A 14706-nucleotide genomic window follows, 5' to 3' on the forward strand; every position below is an offset into this window, starting at 1 on the left:
CTTCTGCCCCCACCTTCTGTCAACCGAGTTGTCTTCAGGAGATATGGACCACAGCCTGGCATTCCAGGTGGTTTACAGCCAAATCATCCTAGCTCTGCCTCAGGGTATCAGCCCCCTACCACCTAACCCTCTGGAGGCCATGTATTTGTGCTGTTTGCAGTAAGATTCCAGGTCTTTTTTTTTTTTTTTTTTTTAGATTTTATTTATTTATTCATGAGAGACACACAGAGAGAGAGGCAGAGACATAGGCAGAGGGAGAAGCAGGCTCTCTGTAGGGAGCCTGATGTGGGACTTGATCCCAGGACCCCGAATCACGACCTGAGCCAAAGACAGATGCTCAACCATTGAGCCACCCAGGCATCCCAGGATTCTAGGTCTTTAGCAAATTCCAAAAGGCCCCTTTTCTGGCAAGACGGAGGATTGCTTCCTCCTTTTGCCAAGGCTCTTCTCCTGGAAGAAGGCAAATGGATTTTGGATATGGTAATATTTACTGTGACAGGCAATGTGGTTTCATGGCCTTTAGCTGTTAAATCTAAGATTTTACTGAAAAGCCGGGAAAAGAGCTTTAATTGCTCTAATGACTGTATGTAGTGTTTGAAGACGTTGGTTAGCTTTGATACCCATCAAGTACTGCCGGCTCTGTTTAGCTCCAGCCCCTCTGAACCTCCAGTCTGCAGGGTTTTTCTCACCACACCATGGTTCAGATCCCTCCCAGAAGCATATTGTATATGCCGCCCCAACAGAGTGACTTCGGCTGCAAACAGAGGTTTCAAATAAAATCATTACAAATCCCTTTATAATAATTTGTGAATTATTTACAGGACGGATTTAAATCGACTCAGATGTTTCTTTCTCTCTGTGAACAAAACACTTTGCTTTTTATGCGTATAAATGGCTGCTTATAAGACAAAAATTCCTTTAACTTGAGTAAAAACACATCTCGGGTAAAGACCCAAGTGATTAGAAATGAGAAGCTTGAAATGACAACCCCAGGAGCTGATGGCTCCAAGTCTCAGGCTTCAAATGAAATCCCACCTACCGAACCTTTAAATATAATTAAGCACAAAACGCCACCTCAAGGAACACGGAGGATTGGATATAAGCCCACGGAAGCCAGAAAAATTCAGAATTAAGGCCTCTAAGGTCACCAGACCCATCCTGCCTTGGTTAGAGGGTACTTTGATACTGTTCTCTTCCCCCCTCCGGGCGAGAGCTGCATGTAATCTCCTGAACTGTAAGGACCAGGAAAAGGGGCACAAAAGCTTAAATTAAAGGCAACACGTATGCCAATTTTCAGCGGCTTTTCTTTTGTCAGCAGAAGGAAGCCTATAGTTTCTATTGAGCACATTTAGAAATGAAGTTTCCTGATTTGGAAAATTAAATGCTTGAGCTGTACAAAGAAAATAGCCATTTTCAACCTCAACGTATATTACCCATAGTCCTATTACACCGCATTTCAACCCAGGGAAGAAGCAGTTGCTCTGGGATCCACTTTCTTTCCTTTTGGGTGTGAGGAAGGCTTGAGATTGTCTACCTTGTTACCCATTGTGGTAGAATCAGGACCTCCCAAACTGACATTTTTCCTCTTACACTTGGGACTATTTTCCTACTTTGCAAATGTAGGAGAAAAATAAATGCCAGCTTTTATTTTTAGAGGCAATAAAAATGGGGCAGAATTGGTGTTCTGGGTGGGAATCAGCCCACCCTGGAAAATTGATAAAATAGGAGCATTTCCTTCCCAGGATGTTGGGGTGAAAAGGGTCTTTTTTTCTGTTTAAACTTTCATGTGTTATTTATTGTCTGGTACTTGGGATAGCAGATTGCCCTGGAGAGACAAAATAGATTAATATACATGGAAGGAGAAGGAAATCAAGAGGGATCCAACATTTATGAAGTGACCACAATGGGCCATTATGCTTATATTGTATCACATAATTTAATTTTACTCAATTTTCTTAAAAATCTATGAAGTAGGTCTCCTATAGACAAGGCGACAGCTCAGAGACGTTAAATTACTTGCTCAAAGTCACAGAGTGAGCATGAAACAGAGCTGGGATCTGAACCCCCCAAATCCATGTTTATTTCTACCACGATATGCAGAAAATACTTTCAGAGCACATTAATAGAATGTATCACCACATGCTTTCTCTCCTTCCTCCTGTGAAAGCTTCTTGCAGGAGCTTTCCTAATTCCTGCCAGAAAGTCATTGAACAGAGAGAGCTATTTAATTTTAGAGATGGCCAGAGTAAAGAGAAGGGGAGCGGGACATGGACACCTGGGAGGAATGCCAGGTCTTCACATTTATCTGCCCAGATTGGCAGGGCAATGTCTTTGGGTTTGGTACTTTCCCCATAATCATGATGCATCTTTTGAAAGGACATGAGAAGTTTCCCAGAAAGAGTAATTAGTTAATTGGTTCTGGGGAAGAGGACTAACCACACCAGGAGCACTCGTCACCCCCATGATGCTTTCATCTGCTCTAGAATGTGAAATAGGCCTGAAATAATTATCCAGTGTGGTGTGATGGCTGTTTCTTTCCTATGCAGTAGAGAGGGATAGAATCTCATGGAGAAGACTCAGGTCAGATCAAATTTGAAGAATAAGAAAGCAAGGGGGCAAATCAGTTCCTATCTCACAGAGTTGTTATGAGGATTCAATATTTATAAAGCGCTTAGAACAGAGGCTGGCACATGGGAGGAATATAAGTATTTGCTAAGTACAAGTCAATGGGTGGCCCTGCTGTCTTTACTAGAACATGAGTTCCAAGGGTGGGCTATGTTCAGTTGTGTAGAGATGCTTAATGAAAGTGTAGTGAATGAAAAAGTTGAGGTGACTATATTGACCTCAAAATATGTGAAATTCTCAAATCTGTGCCCACTTTATTTCTTATTAAGTGCATATATGTTCAGGTGTTGGGAGTACAGTAGCCGTGCCTCCCATTCATAGTTTCTTTCTGTGGTTTCACTCCTCGGCAGTCAACCATGGCCTGGAGGCAGGCAGATGATCTTCCTTCCAAGGTGTCATCAGAAAATTAGTAGTAGCCTAACACTGCGTCACAATGCCTACGTTATTTGCCTCACTTCCTGTCACCACGTAGGCATTTTATCATCTCACGTCATCCCAAGGAGAAGGGTGAGTTCAGTACAGTAAGATATGTTGAGAAAGAGACCACATTAATATAATTTTTGTTACGGTATATTGTTATAATTGTTCTACTTTATTATTAGATATCGTTAATCCTCTTACGGTGCCTAACTTATAAATCACGTTTTGCCATAGGTATGTACGCATAGGAAAAAAAAATAGTATATATAGGATTTTTTTTTTACTATTGTTGGCTTCAGGCATCCACTGGGAATGTTGGAATGCATCCCTGCAGATAAGGGAGACTACTGTATAGAAAATTGCAAAATCAAGTTTGAGAGTGTTCAACTCTTCTTCAAAATTGGGAATTCATCCATATAAGTCTCTAAAAAGTTAGTAAGTTTAAAAAGAATTACTGCATATAAAAATGTGTGTAGCTTCAAGTTTTAACTGTATTAACATGTATCATTCCCTGTGAGTCACTGAAATGCTGAAGTTGGCAGTGAAATGAATGTATAGAAGTTATTGTGTTTCTGGAGATTATAGGTAAGCACTTCATGATACCTGAAGGGTCCATTTATAATCTTCAATAAAGTGTTAGTTTATCCGGATGCAGCTCCCAACCCCCTTTGCAACAGTGAAAACCAGAGAGGTGCTACAACAAATTACTTGATTAGCTATCTTTCAAAATTAAATTGGTTCTGATCTGGATGTTGTTAAAAAAAAAAAAATCTAAGGCCTGGGGAAGATTACAGTGTTTATAAATCAAAAGCAGCTGCTTCTAGTTGTAATGGCATTTTGTTTAAAAAAAAAAAATTCTGATTTGACAATCCCCCTTTCAGCTTTGAGTTCACTACAAATGTGAAAAACAGACATGGTATTAAAGAATAAAGAACAGGTTTTATTATGGAAATTCTAAAATGTCCTTAACTGTTGAGGTGGTGTGAGGTGTTGGCTGGGCTATGCATGGAGAAGCTAAGTCAGCAGTCGGTAAAGACAGCTAGTTATGTAAATAAATTTCCAGAGATGGGCAGTTGGACATAGAACATAGAGAGTCACTGATCAGAAAGGACGCTAAGGAAGGCCTGGTGTAAAGGTATAGACAGCTCTCATCTATACACAGTACTAAGTCCTCGGTTGCCTGTTTGTGTCTGTTTTTGAGGATACCACAGTTTAACAGGAGGCCCTTTTATAGCTGCCCCATGGCTTTGGATTCTAGGCATTTTTTCCTGTTTCTGGTTTATTCCTCAAAGTAAACTTTGCAAACGTGTTAAGCTGAAGTCCAGGCTAGTTACCTGGAACAGCAGCTAGACAGCTCAGAGGAAATGTTGGTCCAATGCAGCAGATCTCTGGACGCTGAATCCAGGACATTCTAACATCAGAATCTTTCCTTCTGGTTATCGAGGAAAAAATATATCCTTTTCATCAGACTGCTTTGTATTATGTTCTAGGGAGGCAACAAGGCTGAGAGGCCATAAGATGTGAGTCTCAATCCTGTCTTCACCCCTTCACCGATTTATCATGCTGGTTCAACTAATGAGGCTCTCCAGGTCTCAGTTTGTAAATTGTGTTTGATAAAAGGGCTGACGCTGAGGATGTGCTGCCAGGATTGTGTGTTGCAGTCAGTGGATGCTTTAATCATCGTTTACTATTATTGACTGCAGAACTCTGAAAGGCATAGGGGGAGCATTGCAGTTGAGGTCACCTGCTGTGTGTCCTCGAGCAGGTAGCTAAAACTCTCTGAGACTGTTTCCTCATCTGTAAAACAAGGACAACTATACCCATCTCAAGGTTGTAGTGAAGATGAAATGAAATGTTCGGTGAGTGTCTGCAATGTGGTAACCACTGAGTCCATGGATTTTCAGTGGTTGTGTTACTTTTGTTATTGCTGGCTGAGACAAAATAATGGACTCACCCTAGATAGTCCCTATCACTTTATTCTGTTCTATGGATTTCATGGCATCTGAAAGTTTTGCTTATCTTTTTGCTTATTTCTTGTCTCAGTTCCTTTCTAGAATATAAGTTCACAAGGCCAGAGAGCCTTTATTCGTCTGGTTCACTGCAATTCCCTGCACCTCCTAGTTCTACGTCTGACTCATCTTGGACACTCAATAAATATTTGTAGCGTGAATGAATGAATGACTAGAGGTTGAGGCAGAGCACTTTCTCCATCCCTTTGGGATCCCTGGACCACAGTGCAGTAGTTCTCCAGTGTCTGCCCGGGGCCTGATTGATCGTTCTGTCATGTGTATCATCCTCTGAGAAGATTCTCTCCACTTCTTGGCATCTTCTCCGGCCACCTCCTTTCCTGCCTACTCCCCCTCCCCCACCCCGTGTGTGCTCAGGGAATGCAAACTAATTTAGCCAAAGCCAAACATAATTAGGAGAGTAAATCTGCTGTTGCCGTTGCTGGAACAGCAGAAAAAAAAATCATAGAGTTCATTCCAAAATGAAATCCGGTCTGGCAGCTTTGTGAACCCCCTACCGTTCATGTAATGGCTGTGCTGCTGCTGGCTGCCCCTTTCCCCCACTAACCTGGACTGGAAAGAGTTAATTGCACAGAGGTGCCCCTTTGCTGCCAGTAGTGTCAAGACAACACTCACCCTACAAATTTGACCGTTCCTAAGGATTCACTGTTGTCATTTGAAAGAAGGCAGCTCCAAATCCTAAGCTGTTTCTTTCCTTTATTCATTTGTTCCTCAATTCATTCATTCATTTATTCATTTGTTTGTTTGTTCATCTGACACATCTAGTTTCCGCTCTTTGCCAGGCACTGTGCTTGTGTTAGAATTATAGCAGAGAAAAGAAGCTGGTCCTAGGGAGCTCTATTGGGGGTGGAGTGTCTTGAGATCCTCCAATTTTTGGAAGCCTGGTCTAGGATCTAAATTGCCTCTTGATTTCTCTTGCTTTCTGGTTAGACACCTGAATAGGTCCCGCCTTGTGGATCTTGCAGAGACAGGAAGGCTTTGTGTTTGAAGAATGATATAGCAAGGACCTTTTTGACTTTGTTTTTATGTTTATCTGGGCTGCCTGAGGTGGAGAAATGTGACATGGATAATGCAGCACCCTCTTCTACTTTTCCCATCACTACCCCAAAGTCCTTCAGCCAGCCCTGGGTGTCCTATTCCCATGGAAGTTACAGTCTCATGCTAATAGAATGATAAGGAGTGACCTGGCTACTCTTACCTACATAGGTGAAGGGCAAGTGAGGATCTTTCAGGACTGTCTTAGGGCCAGGTATCTAACATCTGCCTGGGTCTTGATGCCTAAATCCCACTTCAGTGCTCAAACTTCAATACTACACAGGGAGTTCCCATCAGACACAGAAGGAGGGAAGTACTTCTACAGCCAGGCAGGAGGAGAATAATGAGATCCATGTATCTCACATCCCGAGCTTTCACTCACACCCAAGTAGTGGGAAGCAAATCTGAAGTCAGGTCCTTACAACCCTATTTCTAATAACAATATTTACAATGTGATGAGTGCTTGCCTACTGTGGGCCAGGCACTTTGTTAAGCCGTTTATATATGGAAGTGCACTGAATCCTTACAGTAGTCCTACAAGACAGGAAAATGTTTCTATTTTTTATTTTTATTTTTTTAAAGATTTTATTTATTTATTCATGAGAATACACAGAGAGGAGAGAGAGAGGCAGAGACACAGGCAGAGGGAGAAGCAGGCTCCATGCAGGGAGCCTGATGTGGGACTGGATCCTGGGTCTCCAGGATCACGCCCTGAGCTGTAGGCGGCGCTAAACCGCTGAGCCTCCGGGGCTGCCCCTGTTTCTACTTTTTAAAAAATATTTTGTTTATTTGTATGAGAGAGAGCGCATGAGGAGGGGGAGTGATAGTGGGAGAGGAAGAGGGAGAAGCAGACTTCCTACTGAGCATGGAGCAGATCCTGAGACCCTGAGATCATGACCTGAGCTGAGGTCAGATACTGAACCAACTGAACCACCCAGGTACCGATGATGTTCCTACTTTTTGAGTACAAAATCAAGGCTGGACAGTAGGAAGTGACTTGCCAGTGTTTCATGCCTTCTAGATGGTAGAGCTACGGTTTGAGGGAAGTCTGCCCCTATTTTGCTGCTCTGGAACCCTGGGTTTCACCTACAATAAGTCTTGTCACCCCATATTTTCATTACCTATTTATTATTATGTATTCTCTCAGTCAGCCATAGGCCTTTTGAGGCAGGGCTGTGTCCTTACTGTTCTCTCTCTGTCCCCACCCTTAGTGTAATCCCTGGCATAGCATAGCTGGTCACCACACATGTACTGAATAAAAGAGAGAGGAAATGAATAAATCCCTCTTCATCACCTGGTACTTCTTCCCCTATTCCACAGCAGCCTTAAAAAAAATCAGCCTATATCAGAGGGAATATTTGACTTCCATTTTGTGACTTACTTTATTTATAAATATCAACAAATGAACCCCTTCCCTTTCAATGCTCATAAGGCAACACTACTTCTGAGGTAAGATGCCTGAGGGAAGAAAGGTGTGCTGAGTCATCACTCTGCCAGGAGCAAGGATGTCTTTATGAACAATTCAGGAGCAGAGTCTGCAGGACTTGGAATTCAATTTGGCATGGTAAGGAGAGGCAGGCGCCTCTGGTTTTTGGTGAGGCATGCGTAGTATTTTCCAAGAACAGGAAGGGTCAGCCATTTGAGGAGTTCCCAGTTGTTCTAAGTCTTATGTCAACACTCAGAGGGAGGAGAAAATGCAACAAGAGAACTTCCTGTCCTGACAGTGTGGTTTTTCCCCTTCTTAAGCCTTGATGTCTGTGCAGACCATTTGGCCCTTCCAATATGCTGCCATGATTTCTCTTTGAATGTGTGTTTCTGTGTGCATATTGCCATCCAGTCAGGGAGACTAAAAATTCATTTATGGTAGAATCTGTGTGCAGTACCCAGGCTCTGGTTTCTCAGTATATAAGAAATTTATAGCGTAGGGGAGGAAAAGAATCTTTTCTTCTTAGAATCTTAGATTTTCTGAGTGGGGCCTTATAAAATAGGCCATTGAAAGACAACTTTGCAAGAGAAAACTAAGCAGAAGTTTATTAGCATTTGCTATGGGAGCACTCAGTGATGAGTAACTCAAAGAGGTGGCTAGAACTTGGGCTTATTTAGCATCTTAATAAAAGAACAATAGATTTGTTGAGAAGTGACAAGACTTTGTATTTCTAGGTGTGGCAATTGTGGGTAGGTAAATACATGGGGGAACTGATGGGAAGATAAGCACTAGATGGCAAAGTTTATTATGTAGATTCCTCTGGTGCTGTCTCTGGCCTAAGACAGGTCTAGAGATGTCTCTGGTGATTCCTGGTGAAGGGGAGTCACCTTTACAAATGTACATCTTGCCTTTAGTCATATGGGGGAGGGCAGAGAGCTTTCTTGTACTTGCTTCTTCATAATTGTCTTCAGCTCAAAATTATCCTCATGCCAAAGTGGCATAATTTTGGGGTGGCCTATTCTAGTCCCCTTCAATAGTCAGCAGATATGTATCAGGTACCCCTGAGTGCCAGGTGGTGCATGGTTATGGTTAGTGAGCACGACAGATAAAAATGTCTGCCTCGTTGCACTCACATTCTAGTTGGGGTAAGACAGACAATAAACAAATAAACCTAGAGGAGAGCAGATGCTCCAAACTTTTGTGGTTGGTAATGATGCCGACTTCAGCATTTGCCAGCTCGGCTAATGAGTCTCCCTGGAAACTTGAGTGGTTGATAAGAGGATTAAGAACCTAGAAAAGTCATACTGGTAGATCGACCAACTTAGGAGTTACAGAAGCTCGTGGATCATGACGGATGGAGGATTCTGTCAATTACATTCTGGCTGGGAAGAAATTCAATTAAAATGTATATGTTTAAACTTTCTTCTTAAGGTATTTGTTCCAGAAATCAGAGCTCCCTTTTAGTGGTTGTTAATATCAGGAAATGAATATCTGATTACATTTTTCTAAGGCGAGTCCCTTAGCAGCAGGTGGAATCTCATCTTATCATATCTTCTGCATAATTCATTTTGGGGAAAGTCCCTTGAGTTTTGCTTTCAAAACTTGAGGAGAAAAATGAAGCTGGTTTGGGGTCACAAGAGTTTTTAACCTTTCTGGATAAGCAAAAATACCTAATGTGATTCCAGGAACAAACCTGAAATGTGGATTTCTTGAGAAACGACAGAGGTGCTAGGTCATTCTGTCATCTGGTGTGGGTGTATGGGGGGCAGACAGCAAGCCTGCAGCCAAGTGTGAGCCTGCAAGCCAGCCGGCAAATATGTTCTGCACGCTGCCCAGTTTATTCATCATGCATTTCGCATGCTTGGTTAGAGCTTATTATCACAGGAACATTATAGAACATTGTTTTCTCTGCTCTCACCTGATGCAGTGGCTGCCCTGTCATTGAAGCCACAGTAGATGATACTTACACATTGCATTTTGGCCTGTTTGTGGAACCAGAACAGGTACTTGTGACTGTGTATCCTGGGGATGTGTCTGTCCTCCACACCAAGCCCCTATGTATCTCAGCAGAGCACCAGGGATTCTCCTGGGAATTGACCCTGCCCTCTTCTGTTCTGGCCTTGCCTGCCCTGAAACTAGGCCCCTGGAAGCAACTGGGAAAAGGTTGGAATTGATTTGTGCTCTCTTAGGTCTCTGCTCTTTCTGAGCACTGGGGTAATTATGGCCTGGGGTCTTCGGGACTCCAGGATGGAGCCTGATTATCATGCCAACCAATGTTTTCTTTGTGTCACCTTTAACTTAACCATCCAGAGAATTTCTTCTAGACTTTTGAAAAATACATGCATATTTACAAAATTGGGGACATTAAATATACATCTGCGTGTATATATTTAACTTTATATGGCTCTTCTTTCTTCACTATTGGGTAAGCATCTTCCCATGTCGTTATTCATAATTGAAAAATGCCTCTTTTCTGCAATCATAAAGAAACAACCATTATCTTATTTCCTTTAGGCTTCTATAACATAATAGCAAATATACCGAAAAACCCCAGACATTTATTTCTCACAGTTCTGGAGGCTGGAGTCCAACATCAGGGTGCCAGCACTGCTAGGTTCTGGTGAGGAGCCCTCCCCCCACACACACACTCCCAGGTGCAGATCACCTTCTTCTTATTGTGACCCAACATGGCAGAGGGAAGGAAGGGGCTAGGGAGCACTCTGGAGTCTATTCTACAAGGGCACTAATCCTATTCCTGAGGGCTCCACCCCCTGACCTAAGCAAAGGCCTTACCTCCTACTACAGGCACAGTGGGCATTATGTTTCAATATATGAATCGGGGGTGGGGTGGGGAAGGACACAAGCATCCAGACCAGAGCAGCCACTTGTTGCAGAAAATCAGAAACTGTAGGGGACAGAGTATATTTAAGGGTGGGTGACAGTGCAAAGGGATGTGGCAGTCTATGCCCAGGGAGCCAGAACTTCCACCAAATGGATATGTTAGCACTTGCTAAATGGATATTTTCTGTCACTCCTTTAGGCAGAACGAAAAGAGGGCCAGGAGCTAATGGGGTCTGGATCAGGCTGGGGATAAAGTTGTGGGTGGAAGGTGGAAGGAAAGAGATCAATGAGCTAACATTGCAGGTTGAATTGGACCCCGGGGAGCCTTGATTGGTGTACTGAGAAATTTGAACTTTGTTTTCTAAGTAGGGAATTTCATTCAAGACTCTGACCAGTGGAGAGAAAAATTAGATGTGGGCTTCAGGAAAAGCACAGCATGCTGGGTTTCCAGCCTTTGGTCACCTGTGTCTGAAACTATTTCTGGGTTCTGAGCCATTCTTCATGAGGGGAAGAAGGAAATGAGCTGAGGTTGTTGGCCTAGACCTCTAGGCTTGGGACCAGTCTTTGAGACCCTGGAAAGGGATGGTGCTTTCTGTTCTTCTCAAGACTGGGTAGTGGTCTGGAAGTCTGGAATGCTGTGTCATATGTTCGTTTAGATATCACTTCACCTGGTGTATAACCTCATCATTTTGCATGTCCAAAAACTGAGATCCATAGAGTAGAGCAAATTAGAGGGATTTAGCAATGACTCTAAGAGTGCATCTTTGTGAGTGAGTTGCCTGTATGTCTAAGCCTCAGTGTCTTCATCTGTAGCATGGGACAATGGAGTACTTGCCTTGCAATGTTGTTGATGGGTTTAAATGGCACAAAGCATGTCAAGTATTTAGTGTTGGCACCTGTAGAAAGTGTCCAGGGAGCAGTGACTCATCACTTGTCATCAATATCATTATCATTATCATTGTTATTATCCCTGTAGTGGAGTTATTATAACGTTAGTGGTATTGACAAAATCTAATGTCAGATGGCTAGTAAAAGGCAGATCTTGAATCATCATTGCCATGAGCACTGGTCCAGGAAAAAGGCCTTAAGAATATCTCCCTGCCTGCTAGTAATCCTCCTAATTTAAAGTTTTCTATCACTAGGCCCTAGAAGATGATTTTTTAAGAAATAATTCAATTTTGCACCCATTACAGTGAGGGCCATGGGCACCCCGTGATTGGGTTATGATGAAGAAGCATTTATTCCTGCCCTGGCCTCTTTGATATTGCAGTGGATTTAGTCTATTGATTTCTTCCATCCCCCGGCAGAGAAACAGGACTTTTTGTATGTGGCTATGTTTCAAGTGGAATTAGGACGTGGGTTTGTTTAGAGGCTTCAGCTCTACCCCTAAGCATGTCTGTACCTTCTCCATCCTTCCACCTGGTCACCTGTGTGGATCATAAAACACTTCCCATGCAGAGATTACCTATAAGCTCAGGTCCCAGTGCAACCTGGCTTCCCATATGAGTACTCTGTGTGTCTGTGATTTACACATGCACACGTACAGGACTCTCTCATGTTCCACCTGGATCAGAGGGAATGGAGGTGATAGACACTTGGCCAGGGGAGGAAAGAAAAATAAGATCTAACACCATCAGGGATGTGCCATGCTCTTCACAGATACTCACTCATTGCAAGGTTGGGGGCTATATGAAGTTTGAGAGCATTTAAATCACTGAAGAAGTGCTTTCAGGTTTCTACCCACCGATTTATGAGATAGCCACTAGGCACTGTGGGTCCTGGAGGGGTCAAGCTGCCCTCCCCTGCTGCTCACTGTGGGAGTCTGCCCACTGTGCCTCTGCAGGGCAGGAAAGCCCAGGACTTTTCTAGCTCATGTGTGCTTACTGGACAACTAAGAAGATATAGGGCCCCTTTATGAAACTAAGGCCCAGAGGGACAGCATACAAATGTGTGCCCCTGGAAATCTCCTGTTTTAGTGACTGGAGCCTGGATCTGCTCTGTGAGAGTGTGAACAGATTTAGGATAGGTAAAGAGTCCCAAGACCTCTGGAGCCAGCCAGGCCTTCATCTGAGTCCTGGATGTGCTTTAATTGTTCTTGGCCTCAGTTTCCTTATCTGTAAATGGAGATGAGTGATACTTTACCTCAGAATAGCTGTGGGGATTAGATATGAGGTGTGCCAAGTGCTGGTACCATATGTCGGCTAGACATTCTAGCAGCTAGTAACTCTTCAATAAATTACATTTGTTCTTATTTCTTTTTTGCTCCTATAGAGAGCTTAACTTCTATGAGGTAGGTAATAGTGGTATCATTTTCATTTCACGGATGAGGAGATTAAAACACAGAGGTTTTAATCTTGGGCACGAGTAACTTGCCCAAGTCATACACTAAATAAGTAGCAGAGCTGGGATTCAAACCCACGGATCTGACCCTAAGGCCATGTTCTTAATCATTATGCTATCCTGCCTTATATAGGAGATGGCAAGTTCAAAGGCACCACGCTGGCCTCTACTTGGTTGTGCAGGCATAATGAGGTATGGCTGGAGTGGAATGTATGAGAGAAGGTGTAGAGGGATATGAGGACAGAGAAGTGATAGTGAGCATCTGGATTGATGAGGACTCATGGCTATTGCTATTCTAGAGACTTCTTTGTCTTCTACATCAATTGGAAAGCTACCAGGAGGATTTGCATAGAGAAGGGATATGATCTGTGTTGAATGCCCATGTTTACTCTCCTCTCTCCTTCCTAACAATAGCTGGCGATTATTGAAATTCGTGAGGTGGGAATTACCAGCCACCATCTACAGATGAGGAAACTGAGGCTTAACAGGCTTCAGTCATTGGTCAAAGGTCACATTAGCTTATAAAGAGTATAGTCAAGTTTGGGTTAAAACAAGGTGTGTTTGGTTCTAAAATCAGAGCTCTTCCATCCTGATCCACAGACTTTGTTCCAAATGGTCCTTGTCTCATGTAGTGAGGGCTCTCATAACTGAGTCCATAGCTGGCGCATCAAATATGAGGAGAGGAGTTCTAGTGATACCTGCCACGATAGCTCACTGAGCTCCCTTATAGTATGGATGAGGAAGGTGGGATGGATGACAGGAGCACTTGTGAAAATGAAGACCCTCTAAGCTGGTTGACCTGAATTCTAGTTTCAGAAATGTCCGCAGCTAGCTGTGTGATCTTAAGCACCAACACTTAGTGGGCTGTAATCAAGAGTGTCTATGAATTTGTGTTTTAATATCTGTCCTTGTGTACCCCTTCAGAAAGATAAGGTCAGCATTTGTCTCATTTCTGGCTGTGTCTTCATTACTTGGAGCAGTGTTTGACACATTGCAGAAGCCCAATAACTATTTGTTGAATGAAAAATAATAAGAGCTAGCCATTATGGAGTGCTTTTTCCCTCTGAGACACATAGCATGCATTGTCACATATAATTTAATCATCACAACTATGTAAGGGAAGACAACACTATCATCTCCATTTTACGGATTAGGAAATTGAGGCCAGCAAGTCTTAGCAACTTGCTCAAGATCACACAGATAAATACATAACGAAGGAGGCCTAAGTTTCAGTGTCCTCGAATATTAAGTGAGACACCTAAATTAGCTCATGTCTAAGGGTCCTTCCAGCTCTAAAATTAGACCTAAAGAACCTGACTCCCAGGCCAATGCTTTTTTATCTCAATCTCATTGTCTACCTATAACTCAGAGGAGGGAAATTTCAGGACAAATGCACGGTTTTTACAAAGCTCATATTCTATCTTTCTTATGTTCCCCTTTTCAGGGAAACGCAACAGGAAGAATGAGTTAGCGTGGCGATCTAGCTGTCGGGGGCAATGAGCTGGAGGGGAATCTCTTTGCAGAACTTGGCATAGGTGGCCCAGGGATTTGAACTTGTGCCGCTGCTGGCAGGACTTCTCACTGCTGCTCAGATGAGCAATGGTTGTGCGATTTGCTCTCCCTCCCTAAGTGCACCACAGGATGCCTGATCTTCTTGAAATCGCTCTCATTTAAGAATCTGTCGTTTTTGAAGCAAATGTGTCATCTGAAACCTTTTATGGCTTTATGGAAATCTAAATGCGCTTGCTAAGCACGGATGGCCTGGGTTTATGTGCCTGTCTTTTTTCCCCTCACACTGTTATCTACATAGGAAGGAGACTGGGTGGCAAGTTAAATGTCTGTTTCACTTTAGTGGTGCCATCTTGAATGATGAGAGAACATGAAAACCCAGTTACTGGAGAAAGAGTTGAAAGACCCAAGGATGATTAGCTCAAAGCAGAGGAAGGGTCATGGGAGCCATGACTATATCCTAAAATGTTTGAAGGCCTTTTT

General features: G+C 43.0%; 1 protein-coding gene across 11 annotated transcripts in view; it reads left to right on the forward strand.

Moving 5' to 3' along the window:
* The window catches only part of LDB2 (LIM domain binding 2), a 376014-nt gene that overhangs the window by 99740 nt on the left and 261568 nt on the right, over positions 1-14706 (forward strand). Inside the window, exon 1 of one of the 11 annotated variants that reach the window (XM_025437953.3) lies at positions 2976-3132. The exons of the other annotated variants lie outside the window; for them this stretch is intronic. Coding sequence (XP_025293738.1) covers positions 3001-3132 — 132 coding nt within the window. The 5' untranslated portion in view covers positions 2976-3000. Of the gene's footprint in view, positions 1-2975; positions 3133-14706 lie in introns of those variants that run through there. 11 annotated transcript variants of the gene reach the window in all.

The sequence above is a fragment of the Canis lupus genome, chromosome 3, assembly GCF_003254725.2.
Source record: "Canis lupus dingo isolate Sandy chromosome 3, ASM325472v2, whole genome shotgun sequence".
NCBI classification, from domain to species: domain Eukaryota; kingdom Metazoa; phylum Chordata; class Mammalia; order Carnivora; family Canidae; genus Canis; species Canis lupus.